The 14,984-nt window shown below is 40.6% G+C and overlaps 1 protein-coding gene across 1 annotated transcript in view; it reads left to right on the top strand.

Moving 5' to 3' along the window:
- The window catches only part of Ryr3 (ryanodine receptor 3), a 535,270-nt gene that overhangs the window by 239,470 nt on the left and 280,816 nt on the right, over window positions 1-14,984 (top strand). Inside the window, exons 10-11 of the mRNA XM_076570297.1 lie at window positions 558-714; window positions 14,733-14,906. Of these exons, the coding sequence (XP_076426412.1) occupies window positions 558-714; window positions 14,733-14,906 (331 nt within the window). The remainder of the gene's footprint in view (window positions 1-557; window positions 715-14,732; window positions 14,907-14,984) is intronic.

The raw sequence follows: 14,984 nt of genomic DNA, 5'->3' as shown, positions 1-14,984 counted from the left end.
CATTCATTCAGTCCTACTCTACTTTTTCCTGCAGGACATATCTCCTTTGAATGTACCAGAATGTCTGTTTCCTTATCGTATCCCTTACTACCTGCCTCTCCTGGAGGCATAACCTGCAGTGGTTGTAGGTTTGATTTGTTTTGTTGTTTTGTGGTTTGTCATAAAGACATGGAGTCTTTATGATGGTGCAATATTGAGTTCCAATAACCAAGCGGAAAGACTGTTTTTCTAGATACAAGTGTTCCTAGAAACAAGATCTTACCATTGTTTTGAGGTGGTTTGCACAGAGGTGCATATTGGTAGACTGAATGATAGGTTGAAACTCAGAACTTCCAGCCATAGTATGTATTGCCCTGCCATCAGGATCATGGTCCTTGCCTTTAAGAGGAGTCAGTGGAAAGCACTGTGCTGAGTTCTAGGCAAACAGAAAACAGTTCATTGACCCTTAGTGATAAACCCCAGAGAGAGCATAATGCTAGGATGTAAGAAAGTACAGGATAAACGCTGAACAGTACTGACTTCTGTGTAAATACAATTTCTCATGTGCTTTCCGCCAGCTGGAGCGGCAGCAACATCAGGTGGGGTCAGGCGTTCCGACTCCGGCATCTCACCACAGGCCACTACCTGGCCTTGACAGAAGACCAAGGCCTCCTCCTACAAGACCGGGGCAAATCGGACACCAAGTCCACAGCGTTCTCCTTCCGGGCATCAAAGGTAAGGCATTATGGAGGGAACGTTGACTGCACTGGAGTTGAGAGCCGCTTGAGTCCTCCAGGTAGACCTCTGACTGAAAAGAACGGAGACAGTGGGACAGAGTGACATATGGACATCTGGCAATCATGCTCCCTGATCTTTTGAGATGGCCTCCTGAGAGAACATCTATCTGGGATGAAGGGTAAAGTTTGTAAGAGGAGACTAGTGACTCTTAGAAAACACACACAGTCATCAGAGTAGACAGTATTGCTCACAAGCTAAAGGAAGCTATAACTGTTTGGTATATTCTATGTAGTGTTTAATGACTTCTAAGTTACATGCTTTTTTCTCCTATAAAACAATGGAATCATGAGGTTCAGGCTGTGTTTTTTTAAAGTAAGGAAGTTACTTCATTAAAGATTCAGACATGATTCTGGACAGAGCATTACCTTGGAGTTTTATACAGTTACTAGTACTTCCTCATCTTTTTCTCCTTTCTTACCTTTGTCCTGTCCACTCAAATTTTCACTGAGGATAGATCCTCGGATAGTTAAGTTAACTCTGAATGGAAAACTTTGCCATTTGATGTGCATATAAATAACTACCTTTTCAACTATCTAGTGTTCAGTCAGGTTTGGATTCTGCCTAACTGAGAGCTGGATGTGGCTGGAGTCAGAATTGCATGCTGAGCTAACTCCTGATGGACAGTTGGATGTACCGCCACTTTATGATTGTTCTGAAAAGATCATCCAAGCATAAGAAGGGCTCAGCACAGATGTATGCATAGCTATCAGGCTGTCTGCTCCTCTGAGAGGATGGGTATTCTCTCCTTTGGGAACTTCACCTCTAGATTCATTTTTCCTTGCATTTTCTGAGAAAAAGGTTTTGATTTCTGTTCTCAACATGATTTCCATGAAGGGTTGTTGATGGTTCTGATTGTGATGGTGGGTATGCAGCTGACAGTTGAATTTTCTATGGGACATCTCTGATTCCTAAGCATCAGGAGAAAACAGCCCCTTCAGCCCTGCCCTTCCTGTCCCTTCATGGTTCTATGATCTGCCCTTTAAGACAGAGAAATACTTTGACATAAACGTTTTATTTATCACACAAAAATTAAGCCTTTTTAACATCTGTATTTAAAGCATCAAAATTAACTAAGGTTAGAGGCTGGAAAGGTGACTCTACAGTTAATATGTACTGCTCTTGCAGAGGACCTGGGGTTGGTTCCCAGCACCCACATCAGGCAGGAGGATCCAACACCTCTGGCTTCCAGGGGCATCTGCACTAAAATGTACATACCCACACACAGATGTACATACATACACATACTTAAAAAATAAAATGAATCTTTAATTCCTACTTATTTCTTACTAAACTCACTTCAAATGCTACCTCCTATCTATTTCCCGAGTGGTGGCATGCTAGCTGCTTGACTTCATTCTGTCTTTTTGAGAATATGTCTTTCCTTTACCATCAGTCCTTTTTTCTTTCTTTCAAGATTCCTAGCTTGAGGATTTGGGGTTGGATTTTTGTTTGTTTGTTTGTTTTTGTTTTGTTTTGGGTTTTTTTTTTGTTTTGGTTTTGGTTTTTTTTTTTTTTGGTTTGTTTGTTTGGTTGTTTTTGTTGTTGTTTTAGTTGGTTGATTAGTTTGATGATGAGTTTTTCAAGACAAGATTTCTCTGTGCATTTGCTGTCATTGACTGCCCTGGATCTCGCTCTGTAGACCAAGCTGGCCTCAAACTCACAGAGATCTACCTGCCTCGGCCTCCTGAGTGCTGGGATTAAAGGCAAGTGCCATCACTGAGGAATTTTAATTTATATCTATTTAGCAATTATTCTGGCTACCAGGAAGTAATTTATGGCAGTCTAACTTGCTAAAATAATAGTTTAAAAAAAAAACGAGAAAATATAAGAACAGTGGCAGACAGGATCCCATTCTCCCGTGAGAAATGGGGTGTAGAGTGAGGAGATCAGCAGGTGGGGAGAAGGAAAGAAGATGGAATGTGAGAAGTGACTCATGGTGGCTGATAACCCACTAAGTCCCTTTCTGAAAATACCAGGCTGGCCCTTTCCTACCTCCTCTTTCCCCAACCAGCTATAGATGTTCTGGACTAGAAAAATGACTACAAGATCTTTACTGTTTCATTTACACAAAGGATTCAGGCAACCTCCCAGGCAGCTGGCAGCATCCTGCTCCCAAGGAACCTTTCCACCACATTTCTTTCTTGCCTTAGCCTTGTGCAGCAAGGCTCCGCAATGTGCTATGGTACCTAAGGGAAGTTAGAGAGACTCAGAGCCCCATAGGGTTATTACAACACTTCTCTTACATCACTTCTGGTTTCTGAATACATTTTATCTTCCCATCATTTATCTCCCCAAGTTCCTCCATTTCCACATACATGAAGGCTAGCACCCAATGTGTAAAAAGCCACTATTGTTCCATGGAAGCCGGCAGCTTAACAGAACTAGATGTAAGAGCTGTCCTGTGCAATTGGCAGCATGCTTACATTTTACTGGAGTCACTGTATTAGAGGTTTTAAATAACTCTCAGTTCATTTGTACTCAGCCCAGTTAGCTTCATTTCCATTATAAAAGAATCAAAATTGAAATTACTTCAGCTCCAGAGCAGGCACATATGGCTGTGTTCCCACAGGAAATTGGGGCTCCCTTTGAGATGTAGTGTGGGAGGAACATTTGGAATCTTAGACTGTGAAGCTACACAAAAAAGGAAGACAATGTGGGGAGCACTCAGCTTTGCCATAGCCCATGGAAATAGCTGTGGAGGAGGAGCACTAGAGATGCCCTGGCTTCCCTGGACCTCCACATGGCTCCTAGCTGAGGAACAAGTTGCAAGTAGTCTTCCCAGCATGCACTTTGGTGAGCTTCTCCTCACTGGACAGTAGTGATGATCTCCAGAAGACACAGGGATTGACTGGGACTATCTCTATTTCAACAGTACACGGGCATGGTGTCCTCACTCTTTCCTGTGATCCATGTTAGTTAACAGAGTGGACAGTAGACAACATTCCAGGGTCTAGATGATACCTGAGGAGTTTGCGATACCTCAGTGTCAAGACTGATAGGTAGAGACAGAGATAAATGTCTGGGAAGATGTTGGGGAGATAAATGATGGGAAGATAAAATGTATTCAGAAGCCAGAAGTGATGTAAGAGAAGTGTTGTAATAACCCTATGGAGCTCTGAGTCTCTCCATTCTGTGAGAAAGGAGTTGCGGAGAAGTTTGAGTGTTCACTTGGCTTTTTCTATACCCTGGACAGTCTGGTAATAGAAAAAGAGGTTCCTGGGAGTACTAGTGTTTGGGTTTCAGACACATGCCCCTAAAGGATGCCGGTCCAGGCCTCTTTCATTTGTAACTATAAGCTTCTCATCCTCTCACTAGAAATAAAGTTGCATTAGTCTATAAATAAAGTCCATTAGTCAGCTATGGCTACAATAGGGGGCCATGGACCCGTTGCCAGTACAGAACACCCTGAGCAAGCTGCCTCTACAGGAAGGGTGACAGGCGGGTGCTCCTGAAGGGTGTGTGGACGCTGTAAGATTAGCATGGGAGCCAGGAGTGATGGCACTGGTTCAGGTCCTCACTACTCAGGAGGCTGGAGTCGGAGGATGATGTGCTAATGGCCTGTCTTGGCTGCAGAGTAAGTTGAAGACTAGCCTAGTGAACTTGACATGACCCTGTAACAAAAGGTTAGAAAGAGGACTGTGGACAAAGTTCAGTTTTAGATTACTTGCCTAGCACATGTAAGGCCCTGGGTTCAATTCATAGTACCACATAAAAAAAAAAAAGTGAGAAACTGGGGCCAGGCATGGGGGCACACACCTTTAACCCCAGAACTCAAGAGGTCGAGTCACAGTCTCTGTGAGTTTGAGACCAGCCTGATCTACATAGGAAGTTCCAGGACATCCAGGGTTATGTAGAGAGACCCTGTCTCAAAAACCAAAATAAACAAACAAATAACTGGGGTGTGATCAATCCTTGTTGAAAGGTGACCACATTCAAGCCCTGACTGCAGTTAGAGGCCTGGGCCTGGCTCTGGAGATTCTTACTAAAATCTTTGGGAAAATTGCATGAAACATGTAGAATAAGAACAGAATATGATCTTGACCCAGGCTCCCACACCGCCACTTCAGCAGAATTATTCATATCAAAGTGGAGGTTCTGGGATATATTGTTGCCTCTAAAATGTAGCACCCCAACATTAATCTGAAAGTAGTAAGTATGACATATCACACAGCTTTAATGTTGCCTAATTCTCGTCTTGACTCTCACCAGTTTTTCATGAGACCTGTAAAATAATCTTCAATCTATTCTGACCTCATTTGAAGCCTGTCATGAAGACACTTTTGCATTTGACCTCTGCCTGCCCCTCAATCAGGTCTCTTACCACTTTCCCGTGGTCTGTTTTAGATCCAACATAATGTATGTTTATCAGTCTTCGAATGTGGTGTTTTTCTCATGACCAGCCTTTTCCTATAGCATTCTTTGGTCTCTCCATATCATCACCAGTGAGGTCATTATTTTACTTCCAGGAAGGTGTGAGGTATAGCTTATGAGAACAAACATTGTTCATGCTTCTAGTAGGAGGTCCTAGTGATGGAGAACATGCCCATTCCCCACTGAAATGGTTTTGTATTCCAGCATCTCAGTGGATACTGTGTAGAAATTACAGTTGAAAATGACCTGATGAAGAAATATATAAATATGATAAAGGAATATATAAATATAATCATAAAAGTCTACAGTGAAACCCATTTCAATCTAACCTCCTTCATCTTTGCAGCCATGTTCTGTCTTCCTTGTGTAATCATTTTGCTATCATCTCATCCCTGAACACACTCAATGAGAGAGATTCATTTTATTTTGAACATCTAAGTCAAATTTCTATGAATTTGATTTCCCATCATTTTCCACAGTCTTGACATTGCAAGGCCATTCCCTTAGGATTGTCAGATAATGTGGTTTAATATTTACTCTGGCATGGCAAATGCTATTTAGATGTCATGCTTCAATGTCAACTTACAACACTGCATTCCTTTCAGGCAAGGCTGAATTAATAATATTAAAGCAGGCCTTATTATGTGTAGCCATCTATTTTATGGCTTCTCTATAGGTACTTTTAAGAACCAGTCTTGAAATGATGGGGAGAGACTCCTACATTTTGCCTATTTCATTGTGTAAGGCTGTACAACTATCACTGTTCCTACTTACAGGAAACTTTTCCTCAATAGCAAAGACATTTCATTCAATTTAGGAAACATTTATCAAATAACTGTTATGAATTAAGTACTGCATTTTTGTTCAACATGCTTTTCATGTGCTCTTTAACTTCAGCAGCCTGTAGCACCCGCAAACAAGGAGGCAGTTGGGCTCCTTGTACACCCGTCTATAGACAGAGTGGTGCTGACATTGTGTCTAACCAGTGACTGTTTCCTCTGACTGTTTCCTCATGAACTCATCAAACGGGAAGAGAGGGTGCCGCCATTCCCAACCCACAGCTCATGAGGCAGTGAATAGCTATGCATGTGGCTCAACCCAAAAAGTGAACTCACTTAAAACATCTTAAGAATTTGGGTCTTTGTTTTGTTTTGTAGCTGAACTGCACAGTTCTCAAGGGTGGCCTTTGTAGATGACAGTGTTCTGTCACAATGTCAGAAGGTTGGGCACAGGTGGTAGAGCAAAGGAAGGAAAGTGAGAGAAAAGATAAACAAACGATCTCAGTATCTAGAGACACCACCACCTACTGTATTTTCACTTTAAATCAAAACTACAAAGGATTTAGACTTCTCTAATGGATGTGTTTTCCCAAGCCTTTGTTGTTCAAAGTGAACCACATAGAGGCAGTCAAGGAAAACCATGGGCTGTGAAGTGGGAGGAATCTGGATTTGAACCTTGATGCTGCCATTTGCTGTTCAACCTTAATATTTCTTTTTATAAAAATAGGGATAAAGACATGTATTTTGAAGGATTACTTTGAGGAGTAAAGGAGACCAGGAAAGTGACCTATGACACTGTATTCTTTTAATCCATGAAGTGGAAGTTGGTTTGCTGACCTGGGGCTGGTGATATAAAGATGAAAAGAAAAAATATGGGCTTCTTCTCAGGAAATGTGCTTCCCCTGCTGAGGCAGATGGGCCTGCTCCCTAACATGCTGTGACCAGAAGAAGGACAGCCTTGTCTTCCCACCCAGCAGAGACCTTGCTACCAGCCCCAGGGCTCTCCAGGCTTTTTGCAGCCTTCTACAGGCCATAATTGTTTTTAAAGCAATATTAAGATCCCTGGTTCTAGATGAGATGTTCATGAGGGGCCTATATTGGTACAGTGAACCCAAAGCCAATTCCTCATAGTTTCTGCAGAGCCAGATAGACAGAAGTGGTCTAACCGTGACTTCCTTAAAGACTCCCTTCAGCATCTGTTAATGGGTTTCTTCATCCCTTCTATTTCTCTGATGCTTACAGTATATGTTGGAAAGATATTTTTTTCAACTTCCATGGACACACAAAGTTTAATTGTGTTAAATAGTTGCACATTCACTCTAATATGTATGAATTAGAAGCTCTTTCAGACATCTTCCTCCATATTATTGCCATAACTTACAGCTCACTCATCTCTAGTCATAATCCCTTTCTGTCTACCTTCCTCACTGATCCTGGAATGATTATTCTAAGATGCAGCCTGGTGCCTCGATGGCCTTGCATTAGCTGCATTAGCTTTCCCTGAAAACAGATGCCAAATGATGCTAGGAATGCTGTGTTAAACAGAATTGAATTGATTACTTTGGCAGAGAATGATGATGTTTGACTTTTAATGTGGGACTTATAATCCTGAAAGCTTCTGTTTGGCTCCTGGAAAACACATCATTCGTCTAAAGGTATCTTTTCCTGCAGAAACGTCTGCTAACATTGTGATTTTGAAAAGCAAGGACCTGTAGGATGGTGTATTTAGTCCTTAGTTTTTAACAACTTCCTCTCGAGATTTCACCACTCTCCTTGCCTCATTTTATTCACTTACCAGGACACCATCCCCTCTCATGTTCCTACTGCTATGACATAAGTGTGGCCTCTAAGGGGTTCATATATTGGAATTATATTCCTATATTGAGGTATTAAGGGGGTAGAAACTTGGAGAGATAGCTCAGCAGTGAAGAGCCCTTATTGTTCCTACAGAGTCAGGTTCCCTTCCCAGCACTCCCAGGGTGGCTCATGTCCATCTTTAACTCCAGTTCCAGGGGATCTGACACCCTCTTCTGGCCTCTGCTCATACTGTGCATACATGGGGCACTTAGATAAGTATACACAAAGCACTTGCATCCAAAAAATAAAAATTAGTGACATCTTTAAGTAAAAGAGCATGGGGAAAGCTTCACTAGACTGTTTAGTGGAGAGGTATTTAGAGCTGGTTGAGATTAATGTCACCAGGATGGATACTATGGATACTGGTGGCTTTATAGAGAAATGACAGGCCAGCACAAGTTCCAACTGTCCTTTGAATGTATACCATGTCACCTGTTTGTAATTGATTTATGTGGGTAACTTCTAAAGTTTGTATAAATCCAAAGCTGCTTTTCTCATAAAGAGTGTGTATTTTAACCATTTCCTTATATTGGCCTTTAAATAGCTAAGGCATTGGCGCAATTAATTACTTATCTATGCTAATGGAAAAGCCATTCAAATAAGTCTGTTAAAATGGGTTTTAGGAATCTGACCTGGCTTAGTGTCTTTTTGCTTTCTAGTTATATGGCTTTGAGCAAGTTGTTGAGTCAATATCAGTCTCAGTTTATCCTCAAGAAAGCAAGTTGATAAAAGCAGTGTGGTCTTTGGAAGGCTAGAGCAAATGTTTATAGAGATTTATACATTACTCATGTCACTTTGTAGACAGTGCTCTATATGTTGGTGTTGTCCTTGTAGAGTACTTAGTAAAATACCTGGCTCGTGGTAAGCACTGAGCAGGTATTTATTTCTGGAAAATACCAACTTGATCATCTAAGCCAAATGCTAATGTGTCAGTTGGAATGTGCTTATGAGCATCTCCTTCATAGCTGTCAATGGAGAAAATAACGCTTATTGCCTTTCAACAAGCATCAGGACAAGTGACCTATTCCTTCTCAGAATCATCAATGACAGGCAAAGATGACATCAATATACAGATATGCAAATCAAATAGCTGCAGAACAATAAAACAAATTGTTTGCAATCTATTTCAAGCAGAGCACTGTATGGAATGCAAAAACAAATTCCTGTTTTTCTCTTTGGGAAAGCCTTTGTTTCCCAGGGAGGTAGCTCATGCCAGCAAAGGTCTCTTACATGCATTCAAATGTAGATTTTTCTCACTACCCAGGAGTGATAAAGCAGTGGACTAGAAAGTGATTGGCTTTGAAACTATGTTTTGTTAGTCACCGTTCTGAAGGCTGGGGGATATGCCCAACCACACATGGCCAGGTCAGAAAGTACCTGTGAGGATAAAAAGGATATGTCTTAGTAAGGGTTTCTATTACATTCATAATCAAAAGTGACTTGGGGAAGAAAGAGTTTATTTCACCCTACAAGTCCATCATCCATGGAAGTCAGGATAGGAGCTCAAAGCAGGAACCTGGAAGCAATAGCTGAAGCAGAGGACATGGAGCAATGCTTCTTACTGGCCTCCTTTTCCTGGCCTGCTCAGCCTGCTTTCTTATCTCACCAGGACCACCCATTCATAGTTAGGTACATCCTCCATTCATAGTTAGGTGGATCCTCCCACATCAACCATCAATCAAGAAAACACCCCACAGGCCAATGTGGTAGAGGCATTTCTCAAATGAGGTTCCCACTTCCCAAATGACTGTAGTTTGTGTCAAGTGACATAAAACTCGCCAGTATAGGGAAGAAAGAGAAAGAGTCATTTTGTGGTCCCCATGGAAAGGGATGGGGTAGCAAGGGTAAGTAGGTATCAAGCTAATGTAAATTTGAATACATTCAGCAGGTTCTGGAAAACAAGGCTTGTAACAGGTTTGCAACTTGGCCCTGGTGGTTTGGGCAGGGGAATGGTGACCTAGAGTATGTAAGCTCTATACAGGAGGGGTTGGCTTCTGACTGATGGCGTTCTTCTAGGTCAGCCTTCTGCTGTTTTTAGAAGTCAACTGGTCCTAAGTAAGACAAGTCCTATAGGGAGTATGAGACTATAAAACTAGAGAAACCAGAGGTGTCTTCTGGCTCTGGATGTGGGAAAGGCTTGATGTTTGCCCTGTGTTCTTTCTGTGATGGTTAGTCACATGGTATGAGAAGGGAGACATGAGAAGGGCTCTGGGAAAAGGTTGTTTATTCTTACAAGTCCTAGCATTGGGAGGCATTCAAGGTCATTCCACAGAGCACCAATACCTATCAGAAGGAGAGGAGGAGGGTGGAGGAGGGTGGAGAGAGACTTGGAGGGTATTTTATGTCATCAGATTTACTGAAGTTTCCATGGGCAAAGAAAGGCAGTTTAAAGTTCACTAGTTAGAGTAATTTCAGCTATAGAGGTGTCCCTAGCTACCTGGTAGCTGACCTGGGGATGACAAAGCAGAGGGATGTTGCCTCCTGAGGTGTGAAATCATTATAGAGGAGGTCTGGTTCTGGATTGTTCAGTGTGCATGTAGCAAGTATGCCTTGGAGCCTCATAGGAACTCCAGGTCTCTCCCTACTCAGATAAGTTTCAAAGATGTCAAAGTACCAAAATATGAAAAAAGTATTAGGATACAAATGTTACCATTATAAAACTGCAGAAGTGATCAGGCAATTCAAGTAAGAATGTCAAGAAAATCCCAAAGAAAGGAAGCATTTGATACATCAAGATGTATCCCAGAGCTCTGAGTATAACTCAGTGGTGAAGCACTTACCAAGAATGTGGGAAGCCCTGGGTTTGATCCCCAACACTGAAATGAAAAAGCTGTCACTCATAACCCAGTTTGGTTAAAGCATATGTTACATAAGAAATGAGGATTGTGTTCTCTTAAAACTCAGGAACTGAAAGGAGGCAGTTTAGCCCTGTTCTTCAGGAAAAAGCCATTTCTAGCAACAGGATGATTGTATCTGAGGCCATGGTCATGTGAAAGAGAAGCTTCCGTTTACAGTCACATGAACAGTCAAAGTACCCTAACACCAGCCTCTTCTGCTTCCTTGGTGGTTTATGAGTGTTGTGAATTGGGTAGAGCTGGGTTTTATGTTTGTTGACATTAATAGCTGAGTTTTCTTGTTGTTGTTCTTCTAAATGAGAAGCAGCCACTGCAGTGTCCACCATAGTGACAACTGGAAGATGGTGCTCTTTTGTAAAAGCGAAGGCATAAAAATAATATAGAGAACAGTGGCTCATTTGTTTCAGTGACTACAGGAAATAGAACCTTCTATTTATTTTATTTTGGAAAAGCCATATTTAAGTAAACAAAAAATGAGAAAATAAAATGCTAGTTGAAAATATGCATTATTTTTACCAGGAGCAATTAGAAATCAGTATAATTACCACATTTAACAGCTGTCTTTTGTATTGTTTCTATTTTAGTATGTTGACTATAGCTAGAGAATAGGCAACAGATAAAAATGTTGATATCTTATAAGCCCTGGTACTGGCTGGAACATCTATAGGACTGTGGGTATTTCTGTGATGAAAATCAAGTGTCCATTGTTTCATAGAATAAATGTATTCTTGACCAATTGCCTATAGAGAAAGTCCTGATGGATGTATGTTACAAAATCAGAAATCCATTTCTTTTGAATATGTTCATTTTGAGAAATAACATATTTTTTAGCATTCTAGCCAATGTCTCAGCACACATTAAAATAAAGAATTTTTTATGAAATATTAATACTACTCAAATTGATATTTTATGTGTGCATAAAGTAGATGATTTTCATTTGATGAAAGTCTGAAGGAAAAGATGAACTGAAGCAGAAAATAAAAACATATGAAAGAAAAAAAATCACTCAGCTTGACGTGTTACCTCACAATACGTTCCATAAGTAATATAGGTGCTGAGTTCTCTGGTAAGAATCCACAATTCATTGCCCTGATTCTTTTCATGGATTTATTATGAGATACTCAGTGCTTAACAGAGGAACAAGACAATGCTGGGGAGATACAGTCAGAGACACCAACTGCCCTCACAGGCTAAGTGACATCTAAGGGGAATGGAAAGCTGAGTCCCATTTAGACTAATGGAGAAAATACAGATGCTTGAGAGGAACTGTTTTAGTTTTTAAAGTTTTCTTGGACATTTTCAAACATATACAATATATGTTGGTCATATCTGCCCCACTCCCCACCTCATACTCCATTCACAACCCTACCCCAATCACATCTCCCTCCTAACTTCATATCCTTGCTGTCAATTTTTATCTGTTGATTTAAGTAAATAGAAGTAGACTTCTTTCTATTTTTTCATATTTTTATTGAAAAAAATATCTTGTCATACAATATATTCTGATTAAGGGTTCCCCTCCCCTAACTCCTCCCAGATCCCAACTCCTTGACTGCATTCTGGCATTACTCCTAATTATTTCTTTATTTTTCTCATCTGGAGAACTAGGACAATATTTGTAGATCCATCAGGGGCTTTTTTAATGAAGAGTTAGTACCTGAACGTGTAAAGAACTTAAAGTTGGTGCTGAGCATGGTAAGGGCTCAGTACACACGATGCCCATCATTAAGAAGAGGAAGAATGTTGTCACAATCAAAGGGAATAGCATGACACATTTTTCATGTTGCAAAAATTCAAAGCATTGCATAGTTAACAGCTCTGACAACTGAGCAATTTAATGCAAGATAGAGAAAAGAAATGGAGATAGAAATTTAGAATACAGCCAGGGAGGCCCTCATAGATGAGGAAAGGAATAAAGCTGCTATGCATCTGTATCTATTTCATGTGGCAGGCGCATCAGGTTGTCACAGGGTGCTTACTTAGTATAAAAGTCCTGTTTCCATACTGGAGAGCAGGCCAGGAAACAGTGGACACTGAAGAATGAAACTGAGCACAACGAAGGTGGCCCCTTGTCAGCGTCCCTTCACTTTGAAAACATGCAGGAGAAAGCTGGAAGGAGGGTGGGTTTACTTTGGCTTATAGTTTCAGAATTTTCAGTCCATAGGCTGCTGGCTCCACTATTTTGAGCTCTGTAGTGAGGCCAGAGTATCTATTATGGCAAGGTATGGTAAAGAAGGCATTCACCCTATTGGGCAGCCAGAAGCAAAAGGAGAGTCTAGGGTTCTTCTGTCTTCATCAAAAGCATAGCACCAGAGACCTAAGTCCACCCCAACAGGCTCGTCATCTTAAGCATTACACCACCTCCCAGGCTGACAAGCAAGCCTCGAACACATGACCACTGGGGAATTGTAGCTGGAATTTTCTTCAGACCCGCTTGGCCGGCAGCACTCAGACACCATTAAATACACAGAGATTTATATTACTTATAAACTGTATGGCCATGGCAGGCTTCTTGTTATCTAGTTTTTATATCTTAAATTAACCCATTTTTATAAATCTATACTTTGCCACATGGCTCGTGGCTTACCTGTATCTTTATATCTTACTTCTCATGGTGGTGGCAGTGGTGGCGGCGGCAGCGGCAGCAGCTGGCAGCATCTCCTGACTCAGCCTTCTACTTCCCAGCATTCTCCTCTCTGCTTGTCCCAACTGTACTTCCTGCCTGGCTACTGGACAATCAGCACTTTATTTATTAACCAATCAGAGCAACACATTCACAGCATACAGAACATCCCACAGCAGGGAATATTTAAGATCCCAATTCTAACATAGTCCTAAGAGACTAATATACAAATGACAACTTTACCTTAAAACACAGTAGTACTCCCTACTCATTAAAAGTCTTTCTCTTGACTTATTTTTACTTTTTTATTAGTTCTTTTAAAATTCCATACAATGTGTTTCAATAGTATTCATCCCAATACTTCCCAGTTAGTGGTCTATAGAAACTCACTAGCCAACAACTACAAAAGAGGTAACTCATTACTGGCACTGGGCTTTTTATTTGTTAGCCTCTGATGTCTAATAGGGACATTGTCACCCCAATTATAGAGTAATTCCATTTTAACAAGTATTCTCTCTCTTTCTCTCTCTCTCTCTCTCTCTCTCTCTCTCTCTCTCTCTCTCTCTCTCGGTATAAACATACTTCCATAGTAGTAGGTTTACATATGACTTTTTTCAAAAGGTCTTTACTCTTATTTATCCCTCCCCATGTTCTCTATTGTCCCCTGCTCCAATTTAACGCCCTCTCCATTATTTTCCTTTAACCCTTTATACCATTGAATTCTATTTCTCCTCCCTTTAAGATCTCCATGGCCCCTTACTAATATTTTTACTTCTATTAGGTATTCAAAATGAAATACACATATCAGAAGATTCAAAACTAATATTCAGAAATGAGAGACAGTATGTGACATTTGTCTTTCTGAGTCTGGGTTACCTCACTTGGAATGATTGTTTCCAGCTCCATCCATTTACCTATTAATTTCATAATTTAATTTTTCTTAACAGCTAAATAATAACCCCTGTATAAATTTACATTTTTCATTATCCATTCATCAATTTATAGATACATAGACTGTTTCCATATCCTGGCTGTTGTGACTATGATATTAAGAGATGGTGTATTTAAGCTCCTGAATCATGGCACTTGTAGAAGATAAGAATTTAAATTATGGAAGATATAAATTAGTAAAAATGAGTTAACTGACCACTTAAAAGTTACTTGTTAAAAAATATAAGAAAGAAGCATATAATATCAGAGTAGAATAAGAAACCTACCAACTGCTTCCTTTTCCAGGGTTTTAAATACCTTTGAAGTGGCCAAAAGCTTCCATGCATTGGGTTTACAATTAGCAGCAGATAAAGTAAGTCAGCCTTTCTAAGATCCTGCCCTGGAGACATCATGATTATTCTGATAATAGCTTTTTGTCTTACAGATTCTGCACAAGTTATTTGTTTTATATATTGAGTCGCTATGTAATCAGGCATGCCTACATTTGTTTGTTTCTTTCTCTTTTTGCATGTGGAATAGGAAATCAAGGAGAAATTGGATTCCAGCCACAAGAGAGATATGGAAGGCATGGGAGTTCCAGAAATCAAGTATGGGGATTCTCTCTGCTTTGTCCAGCATGTAGCCAGTGGCCTTTGGGTCACCTACAAAGCACAAGATGCCAAAACTTCCCGCCTGGGACCTCTGAAAAGAAAGGTGAAGTGTCTGAGGCTTGTCCAGGGTTGTTTGTTTTTTGTTGTTTGTTTGTTTGTTTTTTGTTTTTTTTTTTTAACA

The sequence above is a fragment of the Peromyscus maniculatus genome, chromosome 4, assembly GCF_049852395.1.
Source record: "Peromyscus maniculatus bairdii isolate BWxNUB_F1_BW_parent chromosome 4, HU_Pman_BW_mat_3.1, whole genome shotgun sequence".
Classification (NCBI taxonomy): Eukaryota; Metazoa; Chordata; class Mammalia; order Rodentia; family Cricetidae; genus Peromyscus; species Peromyscus maniculatus.
The sequence above is the reverse complement of the archived record's forward strand: the minus strand, read 5'-3'. Positions and strand labels throughout refer to the sequence as shown.